This window comes from Salmo trutta, chromosome 8, assembly GCF_901001165.1.
Source record: "Salmo trutta chromosome 8, fSalTru1.1, whole genome shotgun sequence".
Classification (NCBI taxonomy): Eukaryota; Metazoa; Chordata; class Actinopteri; order Salmoniformes; family Salmonidae; genus Salmo; species Salmo trutta.
This window is the reverse complement of record NC_042964.1, coordinates 47,032,798-47,057,607: the sequence shown is the minus strand read 5'-3', so window position 1 is coordinate 47,057,607 and position 24,810 is coordinate 47,032,798. Positions and strand designations below refer to the sequence as shown.

The following is a 24,810-nucleotide window of genomic DNA, read 5'->3' as shown; positions in this document are numbered from 1 at the left end:
TAGTGAAAACAGCTAGCAACCCCAGTCACATGGAGTACCCAGAATACATTGTGTTAGCCTTGATTTATGTACATTATACATAACTCCGTTCATTTGGATAAAAAGCCTCTACTAAACCAACATATTACATAGCCAACCCCAAGGTTATGGGTTTGATTCTCACATGGGTCACATACATACATGCATACATACGGTACCTTCAGAAAGTATTCGTACCCCTTGACTTATTCCACATTTTGTTGTGTTACAGCCTTAATTCAAAATTGACACACAATCCCCCTTATTGACAAAGTGAAAACATGTTTTTAGACATTTTTGCAAATGTATTGAAAGTTATATACAAAAATATCTCATTAACATAATTATTGAAAACCGTGAGTCAATACATGTAAGATTCCCCTTTGGCAGCAATTACAGCTGTGAGACCTTCTGGGTAAGTATCTAAAAGTTTTGCACACCAGCATTGTACAAAATTTGCCCATTATACTTTTCAAAATGCTTCAAGCTCTGTGAAATTGGTTGTTGATCATTGCTAGACAACCATTTTCAGGTATTGCCATAGATTTTCAAGCCGATTTAAGTGGTACTCAGTGATGTGATGTGTCGGATTTACAGCAAATATAACGGACATAAAGTACATTTCTTTGTCACATTTTTTTGCAGTTTTACTCTAGTGCCTTATTGCAAACAGGATGCATGTTTTTCAATATTTTTATTCTGTTCATACTTCCTTCTTTTCACTCTGTATTTTGGATGTAACTGTTTTAAAGTCACCATTGGCCTCATGGTGAAATCTTTGAACGGTTTCGTTCCACTCTGACATCCGAGTTAGGAAGGACGCCTGTATCTTTGTAGTGACTAGGTGTATTAATACACCACCCGAAGTGTGATTAAAAACTTCACCATGCTCAAAAGGAGATCTACCAATAGGTGCCCTTCTTTGCGAGCCGTTGGAAACCCTTTCTGATCTTTGTGGTTGAATCTGTGTTTGAAATTCACTGTTCAACTGAGTCATTCAAAAATCACGTTAAACACTATTATTGTACACAAAGTGAGTCCATGCAATTTATTATATGACTTGTTAAGCACATTTTTACATGCATACCTACATACATACATGCATACATAATGCATACATGCATGCATAAATGGTACTGCCAAACCAACATATTTGCCTAGAATGTATCAGTATCAAAACAGGTTGTGCGATTGAAAGCCAGCCAGCCCAGAAGGATTGAGTTATAGTCATGGGGATTTGGCAGGGAGAAGAAATGTATGTTTTGATAATGGAATCAGACCCGGTCGCGCGGGGTTATTGGAAAAGGGGGAGTTTGGATACGGCCCCCTATCCAGTTTCTCCTGCTGATCCTCCCACCACTCTGCATTCAGCCAGGCAGGTGATATTTTCATATGAAATCTATCGTACAGGGATATTCTTTTCTTCACGCCTCGGGCATGAAAGATGCAGTGCCTCCATCCTCAAAGTGCCATTTAAAAGAGCGAACGGGAGAGCGAGGCGCGCCGGAGCACGGATAGTGAGAAATGAAAACAGAAAACAGTCGCGACTAATCTTATTTCCCCAATGAATTTATTGGCTCTTTTGCCTCATTCCCTTCTTTGGGGAAGGAGAAAGAAGAATTCTGATATTTTTTTGTTGCTACTCTGTCAGTTCAAGATGTGAGAAAATTGTTCATGCTTTAGTTACCTGGCTGTGATGTATCAAGCCTTTCTTTTGCTTTGGGGGGACTCATCTCTGTTTAGTGATTTAAACCATCATACTTGGTATTCTGAAAAGAAACTCCAGCACAGTTACATCCTTGAATACTCCACAAACTAGTTAATGAATCTATTTGACCAACGTTTTGGTAAACATGCCTTTAGCCAGTCTGGGTCTATTGAAATATGTAACTATTAGTGGTGGACACCAATATCATTGGATATCGAAGACATTTGGCGATATCGTTTCATCCTTCTTATTAGCAAACACTATTATGTAAAAAAAAAAGTGATCTCCTTCTCATCTCTCCTCCTCAGACTACCCCCATGGCATCACCATCATCTCACCCTTTGGCTCAGACAAGAAGCAGGTGCTCAACTTTTGTGCCCAGAGCGCTGAGGAGCTGCTCAAGTTTCTAGAAGATCTGAAGGAGTCCATTGCTGAGGTGTCAGAGATGGAACAGATACGCATAGAATGTGAGTACTGTGTGTTTGTGTGTGAGTGTGAGTGTGAGTGTGTGTGTGCTCCGTTGCTACAAACTCAGGTGAAGATGGAAGGGGGAAAAAAAGAAACAGCTCATGCAAAATAATGTATGAATCATCCATCCCTCCATCTGCACAGAAATTCTCTTTCATTTCTCAAAAAGGAGAAAACTAAAATGGAATCAGGGTGCCGCAGGCTTATTTACACAAGTGCTAACAATGGGGAGAGGAAGATGTCAACAGTCTGTCTGTCTACGTGTGCATGTGTCTGTGTGTACATGCATGTGTCTGTGTGTACATGCATGTGTCTGTGTGTACATGCATGTGTCTGTGTGTACATGCATGTGTCTGTGTGTACATGCATGTGTCTGTGTGTACATGCATGTGTCTGTGTGTACATGCATGTGTCTGTGTGTGCATGTCTTTGTATACGTTGATGTCATTACATAACCAAACTGTTCATGCTCATATTCCTCCTAGTACCCTTACAAATTTCATTATTGTATCTCTAACATCAATGACTACACCAAAGATACAATTATGTATGTTGCTAATACTGAGATCATACACTCTGTTCTGATGCGTTTCTGAAAAACAAGAGTCAGGGAACGGTTGTGTTTATATTCTGCCTGGGGGACTCGGGACGTGTGTATGTGCTTGTGTGTGTGCATGTCTGCCTGAGTGTGTGTGTGCATGTCTGCCTGAGTGTGTGTGCATGTCTGCCTGAGTCTGTGTGTATGTGTACATATTTGTGTTTAATTGTTAATTATTTGGTTATAAGGATCCCCATTATCTTTAGCAGAGGCAGAAGCTACTCTTTCTGGGTTCCACAAAAAAACACTAAACATGACAAGTAACAAAACACTGATTCACTGATAGACAAGGACAGTCACACACATTTAAAATACAACCATATACAACTAAAAGTGTATGTGTGTGTGTGTGTATCCCCTCACAGTCCCCTCTGTTCCATGAGATGTTGTTTAATCCATTTTTCAAAGGTTATTTTGCTGTTTGCTGAGTAAATGGAGATGGAAGATAGTTCCATGTGATCATGGCTCTGTATAATACTCTATGTTGCGGTGAATTTGTTTTGGACTTGGGGACTGTGAAGAGACCGCTGGTGGAATGTCTTGGGGACTGTGAAGAGACCCTTGTTGGCATGTCTCAGGGACTGTGAAGAGACCCCTTGTGGCATGTCTCAGGGACTGTGAAGAGACCCCTGGTGGCATGTCTTGGGGACTGTGAAGAGACCCCTGGTGGCATGTCTTGGGGACTGTGAAGAGACCCCTGGTGGCATGTCTTGGGGACTGTGAAGAGACCCCTGGTGACATGTCTTGTGGGGTATGGGTGTCTGAGCTAAATGTTATTTGATTATGCAGACAATCTGGAATTTCCACCACAGTAATATTTCTCATAGAAACAAGAGAAGCAGTAATCTCTTGTCAATCCTCAACCAGGAAATACTAGCAAGCATATTATTGATGTTAGTTCTGTATGTGCAAGGCGTGCTGCTCTGTTTTAAGCCAGCTGCAGCCTTGCCAATTCTTTCCTGTTGGAGCCAGCAAAGGGTGCTTTACTATTTTTAGGCAGTGGAATTACTTTAGCTTCCTCCCACGCCTGTGGACACACACACTCCTTTGGGCTTTGGTTAAAGATATAGTAAATCAGGGTGGCAATAGTCTGCTACCTGTACATGTGTGTATGCGAGCGCGTGCGCTCATGCACATTATGTGTGTTGTTGTATCGTCAGCATCTCCCTGGGCAGCGTTGATTTCTTATCAGTCTTACCCTGAGATTAACCCTGGAGGTTTCCCTGCCTTGCCTGTCTGACAGTGCCTTGATACTCTGTGAGAGGATAAGCACAGAGAAACAAGTCCCCGCTGCAGCACAGATTTAAAGGTTGAACACATTAACAAGGAGAAGCTAGAGGCCTGGGGTCCAAAAGAGAGGAGCAATCAGGAAGAAACAGTGCTGTTGGGGTTTACTGACCAATACTAAGGAGAGAAAAATGGCCATACAGGGCACACAGCCTTTTTAAACAGGCATACTGATTCACAAATCAAACCCTACCCCTAGGCACTTTTCTAGATCTGAAACGGATCCCCTATCAGAGAGCCCTTCCTCTATCACTCAAACCTCTTATACTTTCAGATCTGACTTGGGGTACGGACTAGGAGACTATTTTGAATTGAGCCTATGTCCAGGTGAAGTGCTGCTTCGAGCCAGGCAGGCACCTTGTTGTTTGCTGACCTGCCAACATGCACGCATTTTGCGTACCAACTACGCAATTTTCTGTCCGTGTACGCTGGTACGAGATCTGAGTTAAAAGTATGCAGAAATGAATAGGGCCTTATTTGTAATTTTTAATTTGTTTTACATTTTAATAAAAAATAAATCCAATGAGTAAATCTAACACCCCGATTCTCGAGCTGCAAAACACAGACATGTACAGAGTTTGTGTCAACGGACATGGAGATGAATACCTCATTATTGGACGTAGCTACCCGGTGTCTACCCTCCTCCTGTTTGTTGTGATGCTGAGTTTGCCGACTGTCAGCTGTACATAAACACATGGACACATCTATTTTCGACTCTGTGTGCTGTGGAAAGGTAAACACTAATTGTTTCAAGCTAACGTTAGCGAACATAAGATGGACATTCAGTGGGGTCTAAAGTGCCAGCAGTTCACTCGCATTTGCTAGTGAAAGAAATTAAATGCAAATACGAAAAATAACTGGTCGCATTTGAGCGAGTGTGATATTTCATTGAGTTCCATTAGTTGTTTTTTCCACCTAACATTACGATAATCACGCAACCTGATAGACTGTAACTATGATCCACGTCACAAAAAGCATTACAAAAAGTATAATCAAAAATAAATATAACCATGTTGGCATGAAATGGAGTCGGGAGTTTAGAAGACTGTAACTATGATCCACGTCACAAAAAGCATTACAAAAAGTATAATCAAAAATAAATATAACCATGTTGGCATGAAATGGAGTCGGGAGTTTAGAATGGATGAGTGCCCGGTATTAGCTATAGAAGCAATGCTTCTAACATGCCTTTGCACTAGATTTGAGATTTTATCAATTTTGAAAATCTAAAATGATGTATGGGCTGCAAAGAAATACTATAGGCACCTTTACATAGGCTGAAACAGCGACTCTTCTAGCGAACAGCGTTCAGATTCCCTTTGCGGTAGCCATGTTAAGCTTTGTGTAGCCAATTTGCGGTCTGTGTCGATGCGATCGTTTGTTTTTGTTTTTATGTTTCAAAATGATTTTGCTTTTAGTGTTGACTAGGAACCGTGTCTAAAAAGCCAATACTTGTGAGCTGGCCCTAGTGATTGAACTGGCCCTGTTTGAGAGGTGACAAGCGTTCCTCTATTATAGAGACTAAACTTTGGGGCGTGTGCTAAGAAAAACATTATAGATAATTATCTCCATTCTACACTGTACATGAAATGGTATAAACATACTGACAGTCTGTGCTAATTCCACAAAACATATATTTATTTTATTTGTTCTGTACTTATCCGTATGAATATTTTAAACATACTGACAGTCTGTGTTAATTCCACAAAACATATATTTATTTTATATGTTCTGTACTTATCAGTATGAATATTTTATTTCTGTTTTGTAAATACCTTTACAGAGAACTGAACTGAATCGGGTGTGAGCCATAATGTTTGTCTAAGCACATGTGCTCATGAAAAACAAGTAAGCATAGGTCCCATGTAATAACAAAATAGCAGCTAATTTAGCAAATCAGTCAGTAAAGCTATGTCAGACGACGAGAGTGAGGAGACTGAAACAGACAGAGCAGCTTGTTTAAATCGGGGATACGACGTTTGTACATTTTGTATCTAAACAAATAACTTCTTATTATTTGTTTAATAAAATAAATAAAAACTCCAAGAACAAAGGCCCTTTGTGTGTTCTTTCTATTTCCATCGTGTTAGTGACGTTTACCATGTGTGTGTGGAATGCTGTCAGGGAAGAAAGTATTCCAACCTTGTATGGACTTGATTTGGTACAATTCTATAATTGCGATCAGACTCACCAACAGCACGAGCATGGGGGGGAGGGGAGAACCCAATTTCGGCGCGTGCTATACGCGCGAGTTGAATCTCCAATTTGCCGGGCGCGTCTGGTACTCTTAACAAGTTGTACAGGGTTGGCATGTCTGTGTTTGTCTCCCAGTCTGATTCCTGACAGAGACCCTGGCCACTGACCTTTTGTTAGTGTTCTCTGGTGCACTGCAGCCAAACACTCTGGACAAAACAAGAACAAAGGAGAGGGCAGCTCAGCTGAAAGCAGCCAGGCAGAAGAGATGGGGAGGAGAGAGTGGTGTTTGTGAGTGTTTGTGTGTGTGTGCTAGTGCTTTTGTGTGTGTTTTGTGAGTTTGTCTGTTTGCTTTAGGGAAGTCACACACACACATGCATACACACACACACATTAGAGTGCACACACCATCTCACACACACATAGGCACCTGATATAATAATTACCAGATAGCATTTTGCACCCCGTCACCACAAGATGAATGTTTTTGTTTAGAAAGTTTTGCTTCTTACCTGCACACCACTGTTTTGGTTCAGTGTGGTTAGAAAGTTTTGCTTCACACCTGCACACCACTGTTTTGGTTCAGTGCGGTTAGAACGTTTTGCTTCACACCTGCACACCACTGTGTTGGTTCAGTGTGGTTAGAAAGTTTTGCTTCACACCTGCACACCACTGTGTTGGTTCAGTGTGGTTAGAAAGTTTTGCTTCACACCTGCACACCACTGTGTTGGTTCAGTGTGGTTAGAAAGTTTTGCTTCACACCTGCACACCACTGTTTTGGTTCAGTGTGGTTAGAACGTTTTGCTTCACACCTGCACACCACTGTTTTGGTTCAGTGTGGTTAGAAAGTTTTGCTTCACACCTGCACACCACTGTTTTGGTTCAGTGTGGTTAGAAAGTTTTGCTTCACACCTGCACACCACTGTTTTGGTTCAGTGTGGTTAGAAAGTTTTGCTTCACACCTGCACACCACTGTGTTGGTTCAGTGTGGTTAGAAAGTTTTGCTTCACACCTGCACACCACTGTTTTGGTTCAGTGTGGTTAGAAAGTTTTGCTTCACACCTGCACACCACTGTGTTGGTTCAGTGTGGTTAGAAAGTTTTGCTTCACACCTGCACACCACTGTGTTGGTTCAGTGTGGTTAGAAAGTTTTGCTTCACACCTGCACACCACTGTTTTGGTTCAGTGTGGTTAGAAAGTTTTGCTTCACACCTGCACACCACTGTGTTGGTTCAGTGTGGTTAGAACGTTTTGCTTCACACCTGCACACCACTGTTTTGGTTCAGTGTGGTTAGAAAGTTTTGCTTCACACCTGCACACCACTGTGTTGGTTCAGTGTGGTTAGAACGTTTTGCTTCACACCTGCACACCACTGTTTTGGTTCAGTGTGGTTAGAACGTTTTGCTTCACACCTGCACACCACTGTTTTGGTTCAGTGTGGTTAGAAAGTTTTGCTTCACACCTGCACACCACTGTGTTGGTTCAGTGTGGTTAGAACGTTTTGCTTCACACCTGCACACCACTGTTTTGGTTCAGTGTGGTTAGAAAGCTTTGCTTCACACCTGCACACCACTGTTTTGGTTCAGTGCGGTTAGAAAGTTTTCCTGCACACCTGCACACCACTGTTTTGGTTCAGTGTGGTTAGAACGTTTTGCTTCACACCTGCACACCACTGTTTTGGTTCAGTGTGGTTAGAAAGCACAAGTTGCACCACTGGTGTATAAAATGAAAAGGCAAGAGGCTATGATCCCTTATTAATGTCACCTGTTAAATCCACTTCAATCAGTGTAGATGATGTGGAGGAGACAGGTTAAAGGAGACAACTGAGACATGGATTGGGTATTTGTGCCATTCAGAGGGTGAATGGGCAAGACTAAATATTTAAGTGCCTTTGAATGGGGTATGGTAGTAGGTGCCAGGCTCACCGGTGTGTCATGAACTGCAACCACAGGAGGTTGGTGGCACCTTAATTGGGGAGGACAGGCTCATGGTAATGACAGGAGCTGAATTAGTGGAATGGTATCAAATACATCAAACACATGGTTTCCATGGTTCCCAGGTGTTTGATGCCATTCCATTCACTCCGTTACAGTCTTTATGAGCCGTCCTCTCCTCAGCAGCCTTCACTGTCTGCAACCCTGCTGGGTTTTTCACGCTCAACAGTTTCCCGTGTGTATCATGGACAGTCCACCACCCAAAGGACATCCAGCCAACTTGCACAACTGTGGGAAGCATTGGAGTCAACATGGGCCAGCATCCCTGTGGAACGCTTTCGACACCTTGTAGAGTCCATGCCCCCATGAATTGAAGCTGTTCTGAGGGCAAAATATTTGGTATACTCAGTGTATGTAGCCTACTCACTATGGTTGTTGTACAAAAGGCCACTATTGGAATGGCAACAGTAGAATCATTTTTGTTCAATATGTGTGGTTTTTAAGAACTAAAATGCAATTCCATGATGAATGCAGTGCAGTGCTTTGTGGCCTACACCATAACAACAAATGCAGGCTGTATATGAGTAGCTCGCACATTGTAATGAAAGAAAAGGTTAAAGGTCTCTGCTCTAGTCTTTTCAAATATGACCCATATTACTGCAGCTACCTGCTATTCTTTCTACTGCACATTCCGTGCCGCAATCTATGGATATATACAGCTGCCCCAAAAACTCTAGTTTGATGATAATAATGATAAATTAATAATATGTTTGTAATATTATTATTTTGTGAACATGATCAATGACCAATTTAAAATGCAAAACTCCAGTTTCAGATTTGTCAATGAATTATTTGAGGTGGGATTTTCAGGGGAGTAGATTAGTAATCTAGTCATTAAAACACTTTTTCAATATCATTTATTTTGGCAAAACCTAAGAAAAATAGTTGTGTTCTGTTCATAAAAATGTGTTCTTCCTGTTAAGAAACAGTTTTGAATTGCAGGAAAACTGTTTTAAAAGCTTTTGCACCCCCTGTTTTCAGACAAAGTCAAGCGCCAATGCATAAACACACACACAGACAATCACTGGCACACACACACACACACACACACACACAGTCGACATCTTCCCCTCCCCTACGAAGGCGCCCCATTGTTAGCACTCGTGTAAATAAGCCTGCCGCGGCCTATTCCATTTTTTTATTGTTTATTTCTCCTCTTTGAGAAATGAAAGGGAATTCCTGTGCGGATGGATGATTCATACATTATTTTGGATGAGCTATTTCTTTTTTTTCCATCCCTTGTTTTCTCCGTTGGACTGGAGGTACGCTGGGGGATGTTGCTGTGACTCAAAGGTCACCTGAGTTTGGAGCAAGGAAACACACACATGCACAGACTCACTCACAAACACACATGAAAAAACAGACACACACAACACTCCCTACTATTTCTCAAGAGGAAAGAAAGTTGAAAAACGACTAAACTATTCTGCACAGTCATACTACTAGATTACAGCTGCAGCAGAATTCTAGAACCAAGCAGTCAGTGGAGACACAACAACATTTAGCCGTCGCCAGTGGGAATGACAGGCAATCATCATCAACCGCAGAGCGGAATTGGAGCGATAGAGAGTAGGTTTACGTCCCAAATGGCAGCCTATTCCCTATGCAGTGCACTACTTTAGACAAGGGCCCATAGGGAATAAGGTGCCCTTTGGGACACAGTGTAGAGTTGAGTGACTCTAGGGAGGAGGCAGAGGACTCGCTCCCACTTGTTTTTCTGTTTTGTCTGTCACTGTCTCCGTCTCTACAGCTGTCTGTCTGTCTGTCTGTCTGACTGACTGACTGACTGACACTGTCTGTCTGTCTGTCTCTACTGCTGTCACTCTGTCTGTCTGTCTGTCTGTCTGTCTGTCTGTCTGTCTGTCTGTCTGTCTGTCTGTCTCTACAGCTGTCACTCTGTCTGTCTGTCTCTACAGCTGTCACTCTGTCTGTCTGTCTGTCTGTCTGTCTGTCTGTTACTGTCTCCGTCTGCTGCTGTCACTGTCTGTCTCTCTTTGTCTGTCTGTCACTGTCTCCGTCTGCTGCTGTCTGTCTGTCTGTCTGTCTGTCTGTCTGTCTGTCTGTCTGTCTGTCTGTCTGTCTGTCTGTCTGTCTGTCTGTCTGTCTGTCTCTACAGCTGTCACTCTGTCACTCTGTCTGTCTGTCTCTACAGCTGTCACTCTGTCTGTCTGTCTGTCTGTCTGTCTGTCTGTCACTGTCTCCGTCTGCTGCTGTCACTGTCTGTCTCTCTTTGTCTGTCTGTCACTGTCTCCGTCTGCTGCTGTCACTGTCTGTCTCTCTTTGTCTGTCTGTCACTGTCTCCGTCTGCTGCTGTCACTCCTGTCTGTCTGTCTGTCTGTCTGTCTGTCTGTCTGTCTGTCTGTCTGTCTGTCTGTCTGTCTGTCTGTCTGTCTGTCTGTCTGTCTGTCTCTACAGCTGTCACTCTGTCACTCTGTCTGTCTGTCTCTACAGCTGTCACTCTGTCTGTCTGTCTGTCTGTCTGTCTGTCTGTCTGTCTGTCTGTCTGTCTGTCTGTCTGTCTGTCTGTCTGTCTGTCTGTCACTGTCTCCGTCTGCTGCTGTCACTGTCTGTCTCTCTTTGTCTGTCTGTCACTGTCTCCGTCTGCTGCTGTCACTGTCTGTCTCTCTTTGTCTGTCTGTCACTGTCTCCGTCTGCTGCTGTCACTCCTGTCTGTCTGTCTGTCTGTCTGTCTGTCTGTCTGTCTGTCTGTCTGTCTGTCTGTCTGTCTGTCTGTCTGTCTGTCTGTCTGTCTGTCTGTCTGTCTGTCTGTCTGTCTGTCTGTCTGTCTCCCTTGCACATGCTGTTCCCTCTGTCTGTGCCCTTGTCACTCATTCTGTTTCTCTCTTTATCTTCCTCTCACTCTCTCTCTATCTCTTCCGCTGTTGTGGTCTATCTACCTCTCTCACTGTCTGTCTCTCAGTTGGTGCTTCTGTCTCTTTGCCCGTCTCATCCCCTTTCGTCCCCCTCCCTCGCTCTCTCCCTCGCTCTCCCCATCACCACCCTTTCTCTCAGCCTCACCCCATTTCTCCCTCCCTCTTATTCTCTCCTCTCTCTCCCTTCTAACCCATCCCTCCCCTACACACTCTGTCTGTCTCACTCTCTCTCCGTCTCTCTCTCTCTCTCTCTCTCTCTCTCTCTCTGATGACTGTCTTCTGTCCTGTGTAGGGGAGTTGGAGAAACAACAGGGCTCGAAGGGAGTGTCAGCTAAGAACAATGGCACTCTGGAGCTACGCAGCAAACAGGGCTCCCCGTCAGGTGTGTGTCTGTGAACACATGTGTTTGTGCACCTAACCTAAACTAACATGCAATACTGTGAAACATACTACTCTCCAGACACACACGCACGCATACACACACACACATTTGTTTAACTATCCTTGTGGGGACCAAACAATTGTTTCCCATTCGAAATCCTATTTACCCTAAACCTAACCCTTTACCTAACACTAACCTCAAACCTAACTTAACCCCTAAACCTAACCCCTGACCCTAACCCCTAAGCCTAAATTAGTATTTTTCCTTGTGGGGATTGGTGAAATGTCCCCAAGTGTCCGAATTTTCCTTGTTTTTAACTCTCTTATAAGGACGTCTGGTCCCCACAAGGACAGTAAAACCAAAAACACACACACGCCACTGATTTTGGCCTCATGTTTCCGCCAGCTCTTATGTTGGTGTCATTTTGATTGACAGGCAAGCAGGAACTGGTTGAGAACAGTGGACACAATGCAGTGGAGGTAAGTGCTCACTGATAGGCCAAGTCTTAATGCAGGTAAGTGTTTATTTGTATCTATTGTCACTGGAGGAGAGGCCTAGGCACCACAGAAGTTAGCCTGACCTAGCATAACGCTAGTGCGTCTGTATGTGAGTGGATGGGTGAGTGTGACCCTATCCAACTAACTATTGACCTTATTGAACTAACTATTGAACTCAGATCAGACAATAAATCTGGCCCCCATATAGCATGACATATCCATATACAGTACCAGTCAAAAGTTTGGACACACCTACTCAATCAAGGGTTTCTCTTTATTTGTACTATATTCTACGTTGTAGAATAATAGTGAAGACCTCAAAACTATGAAATAACACATGGAATCATGTAGTAACCCAAAAAGTTTTAAACAAATCCAAATATATTTTATATTTGAGATTCTTCAAAGTAGCCACCCTTTGTCTTGATGACAGCTTTGCACACTTTTGGCATTCTCTCAACCAGCTTCATGAGGAATGCTTTTCCAACAGTCGTGAAGGAGTTCCCACATATGCTGAGGACTTGTTGGCTGCTTTTCCTTCACTCTGCGGTCCAACTCATCCCAAATCATCTCAATTTGGTTGAGGTCAGGTGATTGTGGAGGCCAGGTCATCTGATACAGCACTCCATCACTCTCCTTCTTGGTCAAATAGCCCTTACACAGCCTGGAGGTGTGTTTTGGGTCATTGTCTTGTTGAAAAACAAATGATAGTCCCACTAAGCGCAAACCAGATGGGATGGCGTATTGCTACAGAATGCTGTGGTAGCAATGCTGGTTAAGTGTGCCTTGAATTCTAAATAAATCACTGACAGTGTCACCAGCAAAGCACCATCACACCACCTCCTCCTCCATGCTTCACGGTGGGAACCACTCATGCAGAGATCATCCGTTCACCTACTCTGCGTCTCACAAAGACATGGCGGTTGGAACCAAAAATCTCAAATTTGGACTCATCAGAACAAAGGACAGATTTCCTCCGGTCTAATGTCCATTGCTCGTGTACCTTGGCCCAAGCAAGTCTCTTCTTCTTATTGGTGTCCTTTAGTAGTGGTTTCTTTTCAGCAATTTGACCATGAAGGACTGATTCACGCAGTCTCCTCTGAACAGTTGATGTTTAGATGTGTCTGTTACTTGAACTCTGTGAGGCATTTATTTGGGCTGCAATTTCTGAGGCTGGTAACTCTAACTTATTCTCTGCAGCAGAGGTAACTCTGGGTCTTCCTTTCCTGTGGCGGTCCTCATGAGAGCCAGTTTCATCATAGCGCTTGATGGTTTTTGTGACTGCACTTGAAGAAACTTAAAAGTTCTTCATGTCTTAAAGTAATGATGAACTGTCGTTTCTCTTTGCTTATTTGATCTGTTCTTGCCGTATTATGGACTTGGTCTTTTATCAAATAGGACTATCTTCTGTATACCACCCCTACCATGTCACAACAGAACTGATTGGCTCAAACGCATTAAGAAGGAAAGAAATTCCACAAATGAACTTTTAACAAGGCACACCTGTTAATTGATATGCATTCCGGGTGACTACCTCATGAAGCTGGTTGTGAGAATGACAAGAATGTGCAAAGCTGTCATCAAGGCAAATGGTGGCTACTTTGAAGAATCTCAAATATAAAATATATTTTGATTTGTTTAACACTTTTTTGGTTACTACATGATTCCATATGTGTTATTTCATCGTTTTGATGTCTTCACTATTATTCTACAATGTAGAAAATAGTAAAAATAATTAAAAACTCTTGAATGAGTAGGTGTGTCCAAACTTTTGACTGGTACTGTAAATGTCTTTTAGTAATTGTTCTAGGTAGGTAGGTAATAGTAGTAGGTAGAAACATAGGAAGTGGTTACTGCATTATATATAGTTGAAGTCTGAAGTTTACATACACCTTAGCCAAATACATTTAAAGTCAGTTTTTCACAATTCCTGACATTTAATCCTAGTACAAATTCCCTGTCTTAGGTCAGTTAAGATCACCACTTTATTTTAAGAATGTGAAATTTCAGAATAATAGTAGAGAGAATGATTTATTTCAGCTTTTATTTCTTTCATCACATTCCCAGGGGGTCAGAAGTTTACATACACTCAATTAGTATTTGGTAGCATTGCCTTTAAATTGTTTAACTTGGGTCAAACATTTCGGGTAGCCTTCCACAAGCTTCCCAAAATAAGTTGGGTGAATTTTGGCCCATTCCTCCTGACAGAGCTGGTGTAAATGTGTCAGGTTTGTAGGCCTGCTTGCTCGCCCACGCTTTTTCAATTCTGCCCACAAATTTTCTATGGGATTGAGGTCAGGGCTTTGTGATGGCCACTCCAATACCTTGACTTTGTTGTCCTTAAGCCATTTTGCCACAACTTTGGAAGTATGCTTGGGGTCATTGTCCATTTGGAAGAGCCATTTGTGACCAAGCTTTACCTTCCTGACTGATGTCTTGAGATGTTGCTTCAATATATCCACATAATTTTCCTCCCTCATGATGACATTTATTTTGTGAAGTGCACCAGTCCCTCCTACAGCAAAGCACCCCCACAACATGATGCTGCCACCCCCGTGTTTCACAGTTGGGATGGTGTTCTTTGGCTTGCAAGCTTCCCCTTTTTCCTCCAAACATAATGATGGTCATTATGGCCAAACAGTTCTGTTTTTGTTTCATCAGACCAGAGGACATTTCTCCAAAAAGTATGATCGTTGCCCCCATGTGCAGTTGCAAACCGTAGTCTGGCTTTTTTTATGGCGGTTTTGGAGCAGTGGCTTCTTCCTTGCTGAGCGGCCCTTCAGGTTATGTCGATATAGGACTTGTTTTACTGTGGATATAGATACTTTTGTACCTGTTTCCTCCAGCATCTTCACAAGGTCCTTTGCTGGTGTTCAGTGATTGATTTGCACTTTTCGCACCAAAGTACGTTCATCTCTAGGAGACAGAACGCGTCTTCTTCCTGAGCGGTATGACGGCTGCGTTGTCCCATGGTGTTTATACTTGCGTACTATTGTTTGTACAGATGAACGTGGTACCTTCAGGTGTTTGGAAATTGCTCCCAAGGAGGTCTTGGCTGATTTCTTTTGATTTTCCCATGAAGTCAAGCAAAGAGGCACTGAGTTTGAAGGTAGGCCTGGAAATACATCCACAGGTACACCTCCAACAGGCTAATTGACCTCATTTGAGTCAATCAGAAGCTTCTAAAGCCATGACATAATTTTCTGGAATTTTCCAAGTTGTTTAAAGGCACAGTCAACTTAATGTATGTAAACTTCTGAACCCCTGGAATTGTGATACTGTGAATTATAAGTGAAATAATCTGTCTGTAAACAATTGTTGGAAAAATGACTTGTGTCATGCACAAGTTGATGTCCTAACCGACTTGCCAAAACTATAGTTTGTTAACAAGAAATTTCTGGAGTGGTTGAAAAACAAGTTTTAATGACCCCAACCTAAGTGTATGTAAACTGATTGGAGGTGGCCCTTGGGGCTTTCAGGTGAGTGAGAGAATGAGAGAATAGAAATTGTAAATTACCATGGTAATTTACCATAATCCTGGAGGGTGTTTCAACTTTTATTCAGTTGACATAACCTACCACAATACAGCTGTGTGTATGTTTCTGTGAGAAAACGTAGCATTCCACATGATCAGCAGAACTGCAGTACCCAGAGGGCTTTGCAATTACCACTCTGGTGGTGCTACATGACCTTTTGTATCCCTCTGCCAGAGGACTGGTGCACAGAGGCAAACACACCCGGTCAATGTGACATTCAGGGCCTGTTTAACAAGAGGCAGTGTGCTCGGTCTCCATTGAAACAAGGCTTTATTTGTTCTAACAGTCAACGGGCCCACTTCGGTATCAGATAAATGATCATCTTTAAGGTACATTATTCATACAGTATCTGCTGGGTTAAAGGACTGGGTTAAATGCAGATTTGGAGTTGTATTATTAGTAATGGAGGTGTGTCGTACCTCCCGAGGCCAAGGTGGCTAGAGTAGGTGTCGGTCTTAGAGATCATGTCCCTTCGCTCTACCCCTACAGTCTCTTACCTCCTCCCCACGCTGAAACGTCAACCCCCTGTGAGCGAGGACGTAAGCTGTCGAAATGCAGCGGTGCTGGGTATAGGGTCAGTTTGATAGCCCCCGTCTCCAGGAGACAACCAGACAGGGTGCCGCCAACGCTGCCGCATCCCCCTGTGAGCTCTCAATACGCTGGGGGCACCATTTGCCCTTGCCCACCTCTGCTCTGCCATGGGTCTATTCTATTCTGTCTGGATAAAGTGTAGCATGTATGGAGAAAGGTTTTTCATTGATTAATTATGTGCCATTAATGATATCTGAACTTACACAGTCATTAATCACATAACAATAGGTCAATTCATGTTGTACCCATGATCTATATACAGCCTGTAAGACACAATCTGCACCTTGTCCAGCTTGCTCAAAGGGAAGCTGAATATGTGTGACAGGGGGAGAGATGGATAGAGAAGGTGAAAGAGAAAGGGGGGGAGGGAGGAGGGAGAGAAACCAAAGGCAGAGCGTGACTCATTGTTCGTTAAAGACGGATGATAAAAGATAAAACATCTAGTTTATTACATTATGAATAAATGTACATCAAAAGCCCCGATGGAAATGGAATCCATGTCATCCATCTAGCTTAAGGGCAATACGGAGCCGAAACCCACATGAACAATCAATATGGACCTGCCAACAGTCATTCTTGTCACAGTCCCATTACCAAGCTTGCATAATAATCTAAAGCAGGGCTCCCCAACTGGTGGCCCATGGGCCGAGGTTGGCACGCGGGTGGTTTTATTTGGCCCCCCAAGTTTACTGAGCAAAACATTTTCATTGTTGGACATCAAAGACTAACATAACAACAGACACCAGAAAATCAGCTCCAAGTTATTTTTATTTGGGAAATCTGTTCCCAAATATTCCCACCAGGGCCTAAAAATGTATTTTTGGTCCACCAGCCACTGTGTCAAGTAGATGAAAACATCTGTCTCACTTTACTGACCTGTAACTGCACCTCCAAAAATGAATCTATCAGCGCTTCACTCACAGTGCGCAAAGCTGTTGCTGCGTAAGGTGGGATGTAGGATTCGTATTTCTTTGTGCCATTAGCAGCTATGAAACAAAGCAGCAGAAATACTTTGAAAACAGCTACATCAGCATTTTTCTGCTACAAATCACACATTATGTTCATACTTGACCTTTGACTCTATTTTTATTCACAAATGCGAACATAATGCTCCACTGTAGAGCCCTGCAAATTGACCACCCGCCAACGTGGCTGGTGAAATAGACAGTCTTACCCGACAACACATAAATCTACCTGCATTTGGCCGGTGGCTGGTGTTCATTTTATGCCCTGATTCCCACGCGTAATAGAGAGACGTGATCGTACCGTATATAAATGTAAGCGAGGTTTGAAATGATTATGTTCTAATCAAATATTATATCTTTTTGGGCTTCTTGCAGTCAATTTGCAATCTACAAATTATTTGTAATTATCTTCCGGCCACCTGACCATACACTCAATAAATAATGGTCCCGCAGTTGAATCTAGTTGATGATCCCTGGTCTAAAGCCTAGCCTACTATCCCAAAGTCCCTTCCTATGTTTGTCGCCCCTATCATACAGTGCCTTTGGAAAGTATTCAGACCCTTTGACCTTTTTCACATTTTGTTAGGTTACAGCCTTATTCTAAAATTGATTAAATTGTTTTTATTCTCCTCAATCTAAACACAATACCCCATAATGAAAAAGCAAAAACTGGTTTTTAGAAATGTTTGCTAATTTATAAAAGAAATGAACTGAAATATCACATTTACATACTGAAATTATTCACACCCTTTACTCAGCACTTTGTTGAAGCACCTTTGGCAGCGATTACAGCCTCGAGTCTTCTTGGGTATGACACTATAAGCTTGGCATACCTGTATTTGGGGAGTTTCTCCAATTCTTCTCTGCAGATCCTCTCAAGCTCTGTCAGGTTGGATGGGGAGCGTAGCTGCACAGCTATTTTCAGGTCTCTCCAGAGATATTCGATCAGGTTTAAGTCCGGGCTCTGGCTGCACTCAAGGGCATTCAGAGACTTGTCCCGAAGCCACTCTTGCGTTGTCTTGGCTGTCTGCTTTGGGTTGTTGTCCTGTTGGAAGGTGAACCTTTGCCACAGTCTGAGATCCTGAAAGCTCTGGAGAAGGTTTTCATCAAGGATCTGTCTGTACTTTGCTCTGTTCATCTTTGCCTCGATCCTGACTAGTCTCCCAGTCCCTGCCGCTGAAAAACATCCCCACAGCATGATTCTGCCACCACCATGCTTCACCGTAGGGATAGTGCCAGGTTTGCTCCAGACGTGACGCTTGGCATTCAGGCCAAAGTGTTTAATCTTGGTTTCCTCAGACCAGAGAATCTTGTTTCTCATGGTCTGAGAGTCTTTAGGTGCCTTTTGGCAAACTCCAAGCGGGCTGTAACATGCCTTTTATTGAGGAGTGGCTTCCATCTGGCCACTCTACCATGAAGACCTGATTGGTGGAGTGTTGCAGAGATGGTTGTCCTTCTGGAGGGTTCTCCCGTTTCCACAAAGGAATTCTAGAGCTCTGTCAGAGTGACCATCGGGTTTTTTTTCACCTCCCTGACCAAGGCCTTTCTCCCCCGATTGATCATTTTGGCAGGTCGGTCAGAGTCTTGGTGGTTCCAAACTTTTTCCATTTAAGAATAATGGAGGCCACTGTGTTCTTGGGGACCTTCAATTCTGCAGAAATGTTTTGGTACCCTTCCGCAGATCTGTGCCTCAACACAATCTTGTCTCGGAGCTCTACGGACAATTCCTTCGACCTCATGGCTTGGTTTTTGCTCAGACATTTACTGTCAACTGTGGACCTTATATAGACATGTGTGCCTTTCCAAATCATGTCCTATCAATTGAATTTACCACAGGTGGACTCCAATCAAGTTGTAGAAACATCTCAAGGATGATCAATTGAAACAGGATGCACCTGAGCTCAATTTAGTCTCACAACAAAGGGTCTGAATACTTATGTAAATAAGGTATTTCTGTTTTTAAGGTTTTATACATTTGCAAAAATTGTCATTATGGGATATTATGTGTAGATTGCTGAGGAGTTTTTTTTATTTAATCCATTTTAGAATAAGATTGTAATGTAACAAAATGTGGAAAAGTCAAGTGGTCTGAATACTTTCCGAAGGTACTGTAAGTGTTTAATCATTTCCATAACGAAAGGGAACATATTCCTCCATGACAAGCACTTCCTGATGGAAATTATACATGCCTGCATACATAATGAGGCTGATTTAGATCTAATTTGCATACGAGCTACACCGCAAATGTGTTCAGCGGCTGATTAGCAGACTCCACCGAGAATCCACCTACAAGTGCTCTGTAATGAAACGCAGCTCATTCTGGGTGTGTAGACAACTAGACATTTCCCAACATATCTCTTCGTTCCAAGACACATATGTTTGGGGAGATGAGGGGAACTGTGGAAGGTACCTAAGCTGCATGAGTGTTGCTGAGGAGGAGTCATACAGCTGATTAGCCAAGTAGTGGCCTTTCACCCTGCAAGCAAAGCAGTGCTCGCTTTGAGACTGAATTGAATTATAGTGTTTATTGTGAATTAAGACGTCCATTTGTTGAGAAATATGCACAAACGTGTTATGTCATCAAAGCCTTGAACATACTTGCTACTGTAGCTTTTAAGGATGTTTTCAAAACATGGGAATACTGTTTGTAGTCATGGGACTAAATAGGAATCGAAGACAGAGTAATTCTCCCTGCAACACCAAACTATGTAGGATGTACACAACCCCCAGTGGGAATGCTTTAGTTTTTAACCGAAAAAGTTTCACAGGTAGAAAAATAAAGAGTTTCTTAGGAAACTTCATGCGAGGTCATGTTTAAGTAGGATGTCAAAACCCTCCTGGATCTTTGAAGGTATGACCAGGCCTGCTGAACAGAGCAGGCTTGGTGAGTGACCAGGCCTGCTGAACAGAGCAGGCTTGGCGAGTGACCAGGCCTGCTGAACAGAGCAGGCTTGGTGAGTGACAAGGCCTGCTGAACAGAGCAGGCTTGGTGAGTGACAAGGCCTGCTGAACAGAGCAGGCTTGGTGAGTGACCAGGCCTGCTGAACAGAGCACCTTGGCGAGTGACCAGGCCTGCTAAAATGTGTTGTAAAATGATGAGAGGCATGCATTCTGATGAGTGTTGCCTGTGATATCTGTGGATGTCTCGTCCCCTCCCCCTGTTGGTTTCACCTTCGTCTCCAGTTCTAATCCCCCCCCTTCTATGTTCAATGGCCGTCTAAAAGCACCCCTCCCTCTCTCCTTCACCCCCAGTGTTCAGTGACCCTTAGTGCTACACAGTGGTTTGAGAGGGAGGCACGGGGGCCCTCTGACTCCTTTAGAACCACCAGGCTCCCCCAAAAGAAACAACTGACCCACACCTCTCCTCTCAACCGAAACACCCTCACACCCCCCCTCTATCCACAGCCTCCCCCCACCTCTCCCACCTCTACACCAATGCTGCCAGCACCCCGTCTGAACTGGTCCCCCCCAGCACCTGGGGGCGCACGTTCGCCCTCCAACCCTCCCCCTCTCTTCCCCCACCCCCCACCCCACGCATGCCAGTTGTGATGTGGTGTCACCCAAAAAAAGAGAAGAGGGCTGAGGGAGCACTAGAAGGAGGCCAGTCTTATAACATTTGATGCTGTCTCTGGCTGTTTTCTAAACTAGGTGTCAATTCACAACAGGCTTCATACGTACCAGCTCAGCAGCAGCGGGAGCTTGCCCCGGAGCCCCGAGAGTGTTGGAGCCCTTCTTAACCACCGGGGGGAGCTCTTGCAGCAGCCGCAGCTTCAGTCAGCCGCCGGCACCCCCCTCCACCACCTGCAGCAGCTCCAGCCAATCAGCATGGGCGACCTTCGGCCCGACACGCTCATCCAGTGCCAGCAGATTGTCAAGGTGATCGTCCTGGACAACAGCGGCCATGGCCGCGTGGAGGCCTTCCTCAGCCACACCCCCACCCACGCCCATCATCATCACCATGCCCACCACCACCAGGTCGTCCGATCGGCCGCCTCCACTCCTGTGAGGTCGCCAGAGAGCAAGGACGGTCACCAGCCCCCCTTACCCCCTCCTCCTCCCCCCTACAACCACCCCCACCAGTACATCCCCCCGGCGGACCCCCGCCTCAGCCTCCAGAGGACCCCAAGTGGCTCTCGAAGCCTGCTGTAAATAAGAGACCAATGAACCAATGACTCCCCCCCTCACCCAGCTGACCTCACCCCAACCTCACACCTCACTCCCAACCTCAGCCCAACCCCACCCACCCCGACCACGTCACTAACAGAACATATGTACATGCTATACATACAGAGACAGAGCTATAAAAAAAGATAACACATCTATATGCATATATTTAAGGAAATAACGACAAAAGAAGAATCGAGGTAAAGATTTAAAAAGAGGTGTGGAGTAACGTCATGAGAAAAATCCAAGTGAAAAAGAAGACGAATTTTACTTGATTCCATGTGTATTTTGAAATATTATGTAGTTTTAACAAATTTCTATAACAGTTTTGTCAGTTTTAACTCTTTAAATATAGATAATATCATTGGTTTCTTTAGTTTTCTGGATGGATCTTTAGTAGTTAACAAGGAAGGACGTAGTACAAAATCCAGCACCAACCAACTAGATTCAGATGGATTCCACAGACTATGTGAATGTCTTGGAGATTCACTCCAAGATTGAACTTAATCTAAGAACGACTTTTGTTCACTTTTACCATTCATATCCTAACCTCATCTCTACTATGTGTGTGTGCATTTGATTGACAATGACTGAACAATGTGTGTGCCAAAATGACTGAAATCTCCACCAAACGGACTACTTTGTACTCGGCTAGAAGAAAACTAGAAGAACTCAGAATCTCCTCCACTCTCACCTCGAGGAGTACCCTACATATAAAAATAATTACAGCTAGCGATATTTAAGTGCAACCTGTCTCCTTGTTTGCAATGTGGTGGATTTATTCATTGAAATGGGAGACTGCTGTCTCTCTTTCTCCCCCTCTCTCTTTCTCCCCCTCTCTCTCCCTCTCTCTCTCCCCTCCCTATCTCCCCCCTCGCTCGCTCTCTCTCTCTCCCTTTCTCTCGCTCTCTGTCTCTCTGTCTCTGTCTCTGTCTCTCTCTCTCTCTCTCTCTCTCTCTCTCTCTCCCGCTCTATCTCCTCTCTCTCGCTCTCTCTCGCTCTCTCTCGCTCTCTCTCGCTCTCTCTCTGTCTCTCTCTGTCTCTCTCTGTCTCTCTGTCTCCCTCTGTCTCTCCCTGTCTCTCTGTCTCTCTCTGTCTCTGTCTCCCTCTCTGTCTCTCCCTGTCTCTCCCTCTCTGTCTCTCCCTGTCTCTCTTCCTGTCTCTCCCTCTCTCTCTGTCTCTCTCTCTGTCTCCCTCTCTCTCGCTCTCTCTGTCTCCCTCTCTGTCTCTCTCTCTCTGTCTCCCTCTCTGTCTCTCTGTCTCTCTCTCTCTCTCTGTCTCTCTCTGTCTCTCTGTGATCTGAGGTGTGTTATTTGTCACTCTCTGTGGTGTTGTTTTTCTTTCTTTTCTATTATCAGGAAACACACTTCCAATGTCATCCTCCACAGATCCCCCGTTCAGTTACTGTAGCTAAGGATGATGGCATATGAAGGCAAGGCAACCAATCAGAAGGCTTACTGCCAAACCAAAAGCCAATAACAGCCCAGGAAATAAGCTCTTTATTTGCTGTTGTCATTGTTGTATTCAGCTCAGGAATTCTTGACGTAAATGTTCTGGAATGTTCTGGAATGGTTTAGATTGCACATTTATTGTATGCATGTGCTGTTATGCTGAGAGCATAACTAGGACCAGGAATAACTCCAGGCCCTAATCACAGCCAATAAGACTGGTAATTCCCACTATTCGCCCTTTGCCAGTCTGCAGATCTGTCTGCCAATACAATCCAACTAAAATGATTTCCCAGTGAATTTTGGAGTGCAACACACTCATTATGTTAAACATATACACTGGATAAACATGACACTTGTAATTTCTCAGTGCTGCTTCTTCTGTGTATCAAGATAGCCTTTTTATTTGACTTTTTAAAAGCTTAGTACTCCAATATTCACATCACTCATAACAGCACTCAAGTGTTTTGTCTGTTATTTGCTCATCTGTATTGAAGGGAACAAGAATAATCTTAATCCCTCGCTTTTCGCTCAGCTTAGTTTGTTAAATATCAAATTGGGTTGTCGTAGAGGACAACCGAGTTATCTCCATCCATGTAAATGCTAAGGTCAACAAAATGTAATTTATCTGAAATAGTTCATCGACTGCTCTGGTCTGAATGTGCCCATGTTAAAAACATGAGCTACATCAGGCAGTGTGGAATATGTATTCGGCTTGCCCTCCTGGCCTCCTCTCATCCCTGCCGCTAGTTCAGATAATTACCAACCTGCTGTGTGGAGGTCTCCATCTCATCTCCAATCTCAGTCTACTTCATCTGTGAGGAGCGAGCTCCTGGAAAAACAATCTATTGCACCACGCTGCTGTGGGGGCTGAGAGGTTGACTGTGGTGTGTGTGTGTGTGTGTGTGTGTGTGGAGATTGTCCCATGCCCACCGCAGCATCGTGACTCCTGCTCACCAAGAGGAGATCTCACATAAATCTCTTCAGCTGAGATCCTTCCCCTTTTTGTCTCTTATTTAATGTGTCAGTTTCAATAGACACAAGGCTCTGTTATATTAACTGCTGAAGGGTGTTTAAAACAGGGTTACATATTTCAAATACTTCACTGTGTCAGCGTCCCAAATAGTGCACTGTTCCCTACATAGTCCCCTACTTTTGACCTATAGGCCCTGGTCAAAATTAGAGCACTAGAAAGGGAATAGGGTGCCATTTGGGACGCTCAATGTCTCTTTAGGGTTTAACAGCCTATGGCAAACCAGAGAGCTGTGTCTGTATCCATTTCACACTCTAAGAACAAGGTAATCTGTTTCCTGTTCCTTTCGTCGTAGTCAGTTCAACATGTGGAGTGAATGTGATTCTTCAACCAGGCATGACATTGGTTTTGTATGTATAGGAGGCCTATTGATACTGTGATACATGCTTTCCCTTCAAAGTCAAGTTTGTTGTGCATGACTGAAGTTGACAGAGTGCAACACAGGGGATAAATATGTCATTCTGTCTGTTCACCCACAATGCATCAGAATGTGAGAAGCCTATCATTGTCTTTGTGGGCAAAAATGTGACTTTCTCCCAAATGAGGTTTAGTGGAATTGATTGAATGCTACTGTAAGTTAGTTCAAATGAGTAACCTTTTTCTTTGGATATAGACGAAAGGGCTCTGTGATGCTAAAAATGCACTGCTGTCGTTTCGGGTGACGTGTGGAACTCTTCCCTTCTGGGGGTTTTCTGTCACCTATGTTGTTCTATTGTCACACAGTGAGGAAGGGGACGTTTTAGGAGGACGGACTTGTTGAATTTGGGCATAGGTTTTAACCATCACCTCCCTCGGTTGGCTTTGAATCCCTCTTTACCTGTCTTCTGTTCTGCAGTATATCAACATGCTATTAAAGATGGTTTCAGTCTATTCACCATACTGGATGTCTCCTGTTCTTTCCCTCTGTTGTGCTGTATGACTGGGTGTAGTACACACAACGTCATGTTACACTGTATCAGAGTCACCTTTATTCTCCCAAGTACATTTACACATACCCACAATGCAATGTGCCTCGGTGAGAAGGTGCAGCCAGCAATAGACAATATCCAAGAGGA

The 24,810-nt window shown here is 43.7% G+C and overlaps 1 protein-coding gene and 1 long non-coding RNA gene across 3 annotated transcripts in view; one reads left to right on the top strand and one right to left on the bottom strand.

Moving 5' to 3' along the window:
- The window catches only part of LOC115199116 (IQ motif and SEC7 domain-containing protein 3-like), a 95,321-nt gene extending 73,791 nt beyond the window's left edge, over positions 1-21,530 (top strand). Inside the window, exons 9-12 of one of the 2 annotated variants that reach the window (XM_029761694.1) lie at positions 2,035-2,193; positions 11,432-11,521; positions 11,957-12,000; positions 20,759-21,530. In XM_029761694.1, coding sequence (XP_029617554.1) covers positions 2,035-2,193; positions 11,432-11,521; positions 11,957-12,000; positions 20,759-21,259 — 794 coding nt within the window. In that variant the 3' untranslated portion in view covers positions 21,260-21,530. The remainder of the gene's footprint in view (positions 1-2,034; positions 2,194-11,431; positions 11,522-11,956; positions 12,001-20,758) is intronic. The other variant, XM_029761695.1, reaches the window with a different exon arrangement.
- On the bottom strand, positions 19,882-20,215 carry LOC115199120 (uncharacterized). The gene is made up of 3 exons (XR_003879345.1): positions 20,165-20,215; positions 20,004-20,130; positions 19,882-19,953 (listed from the first exon to the last, which is right to left on the bottom strand). It is a non-coding gene; the product is annotated as an uncharacterized LOC115199120 (long non-coding RNA).
- Positions 21,531-24,810: the final 3,280 nt, after the last annotated feature.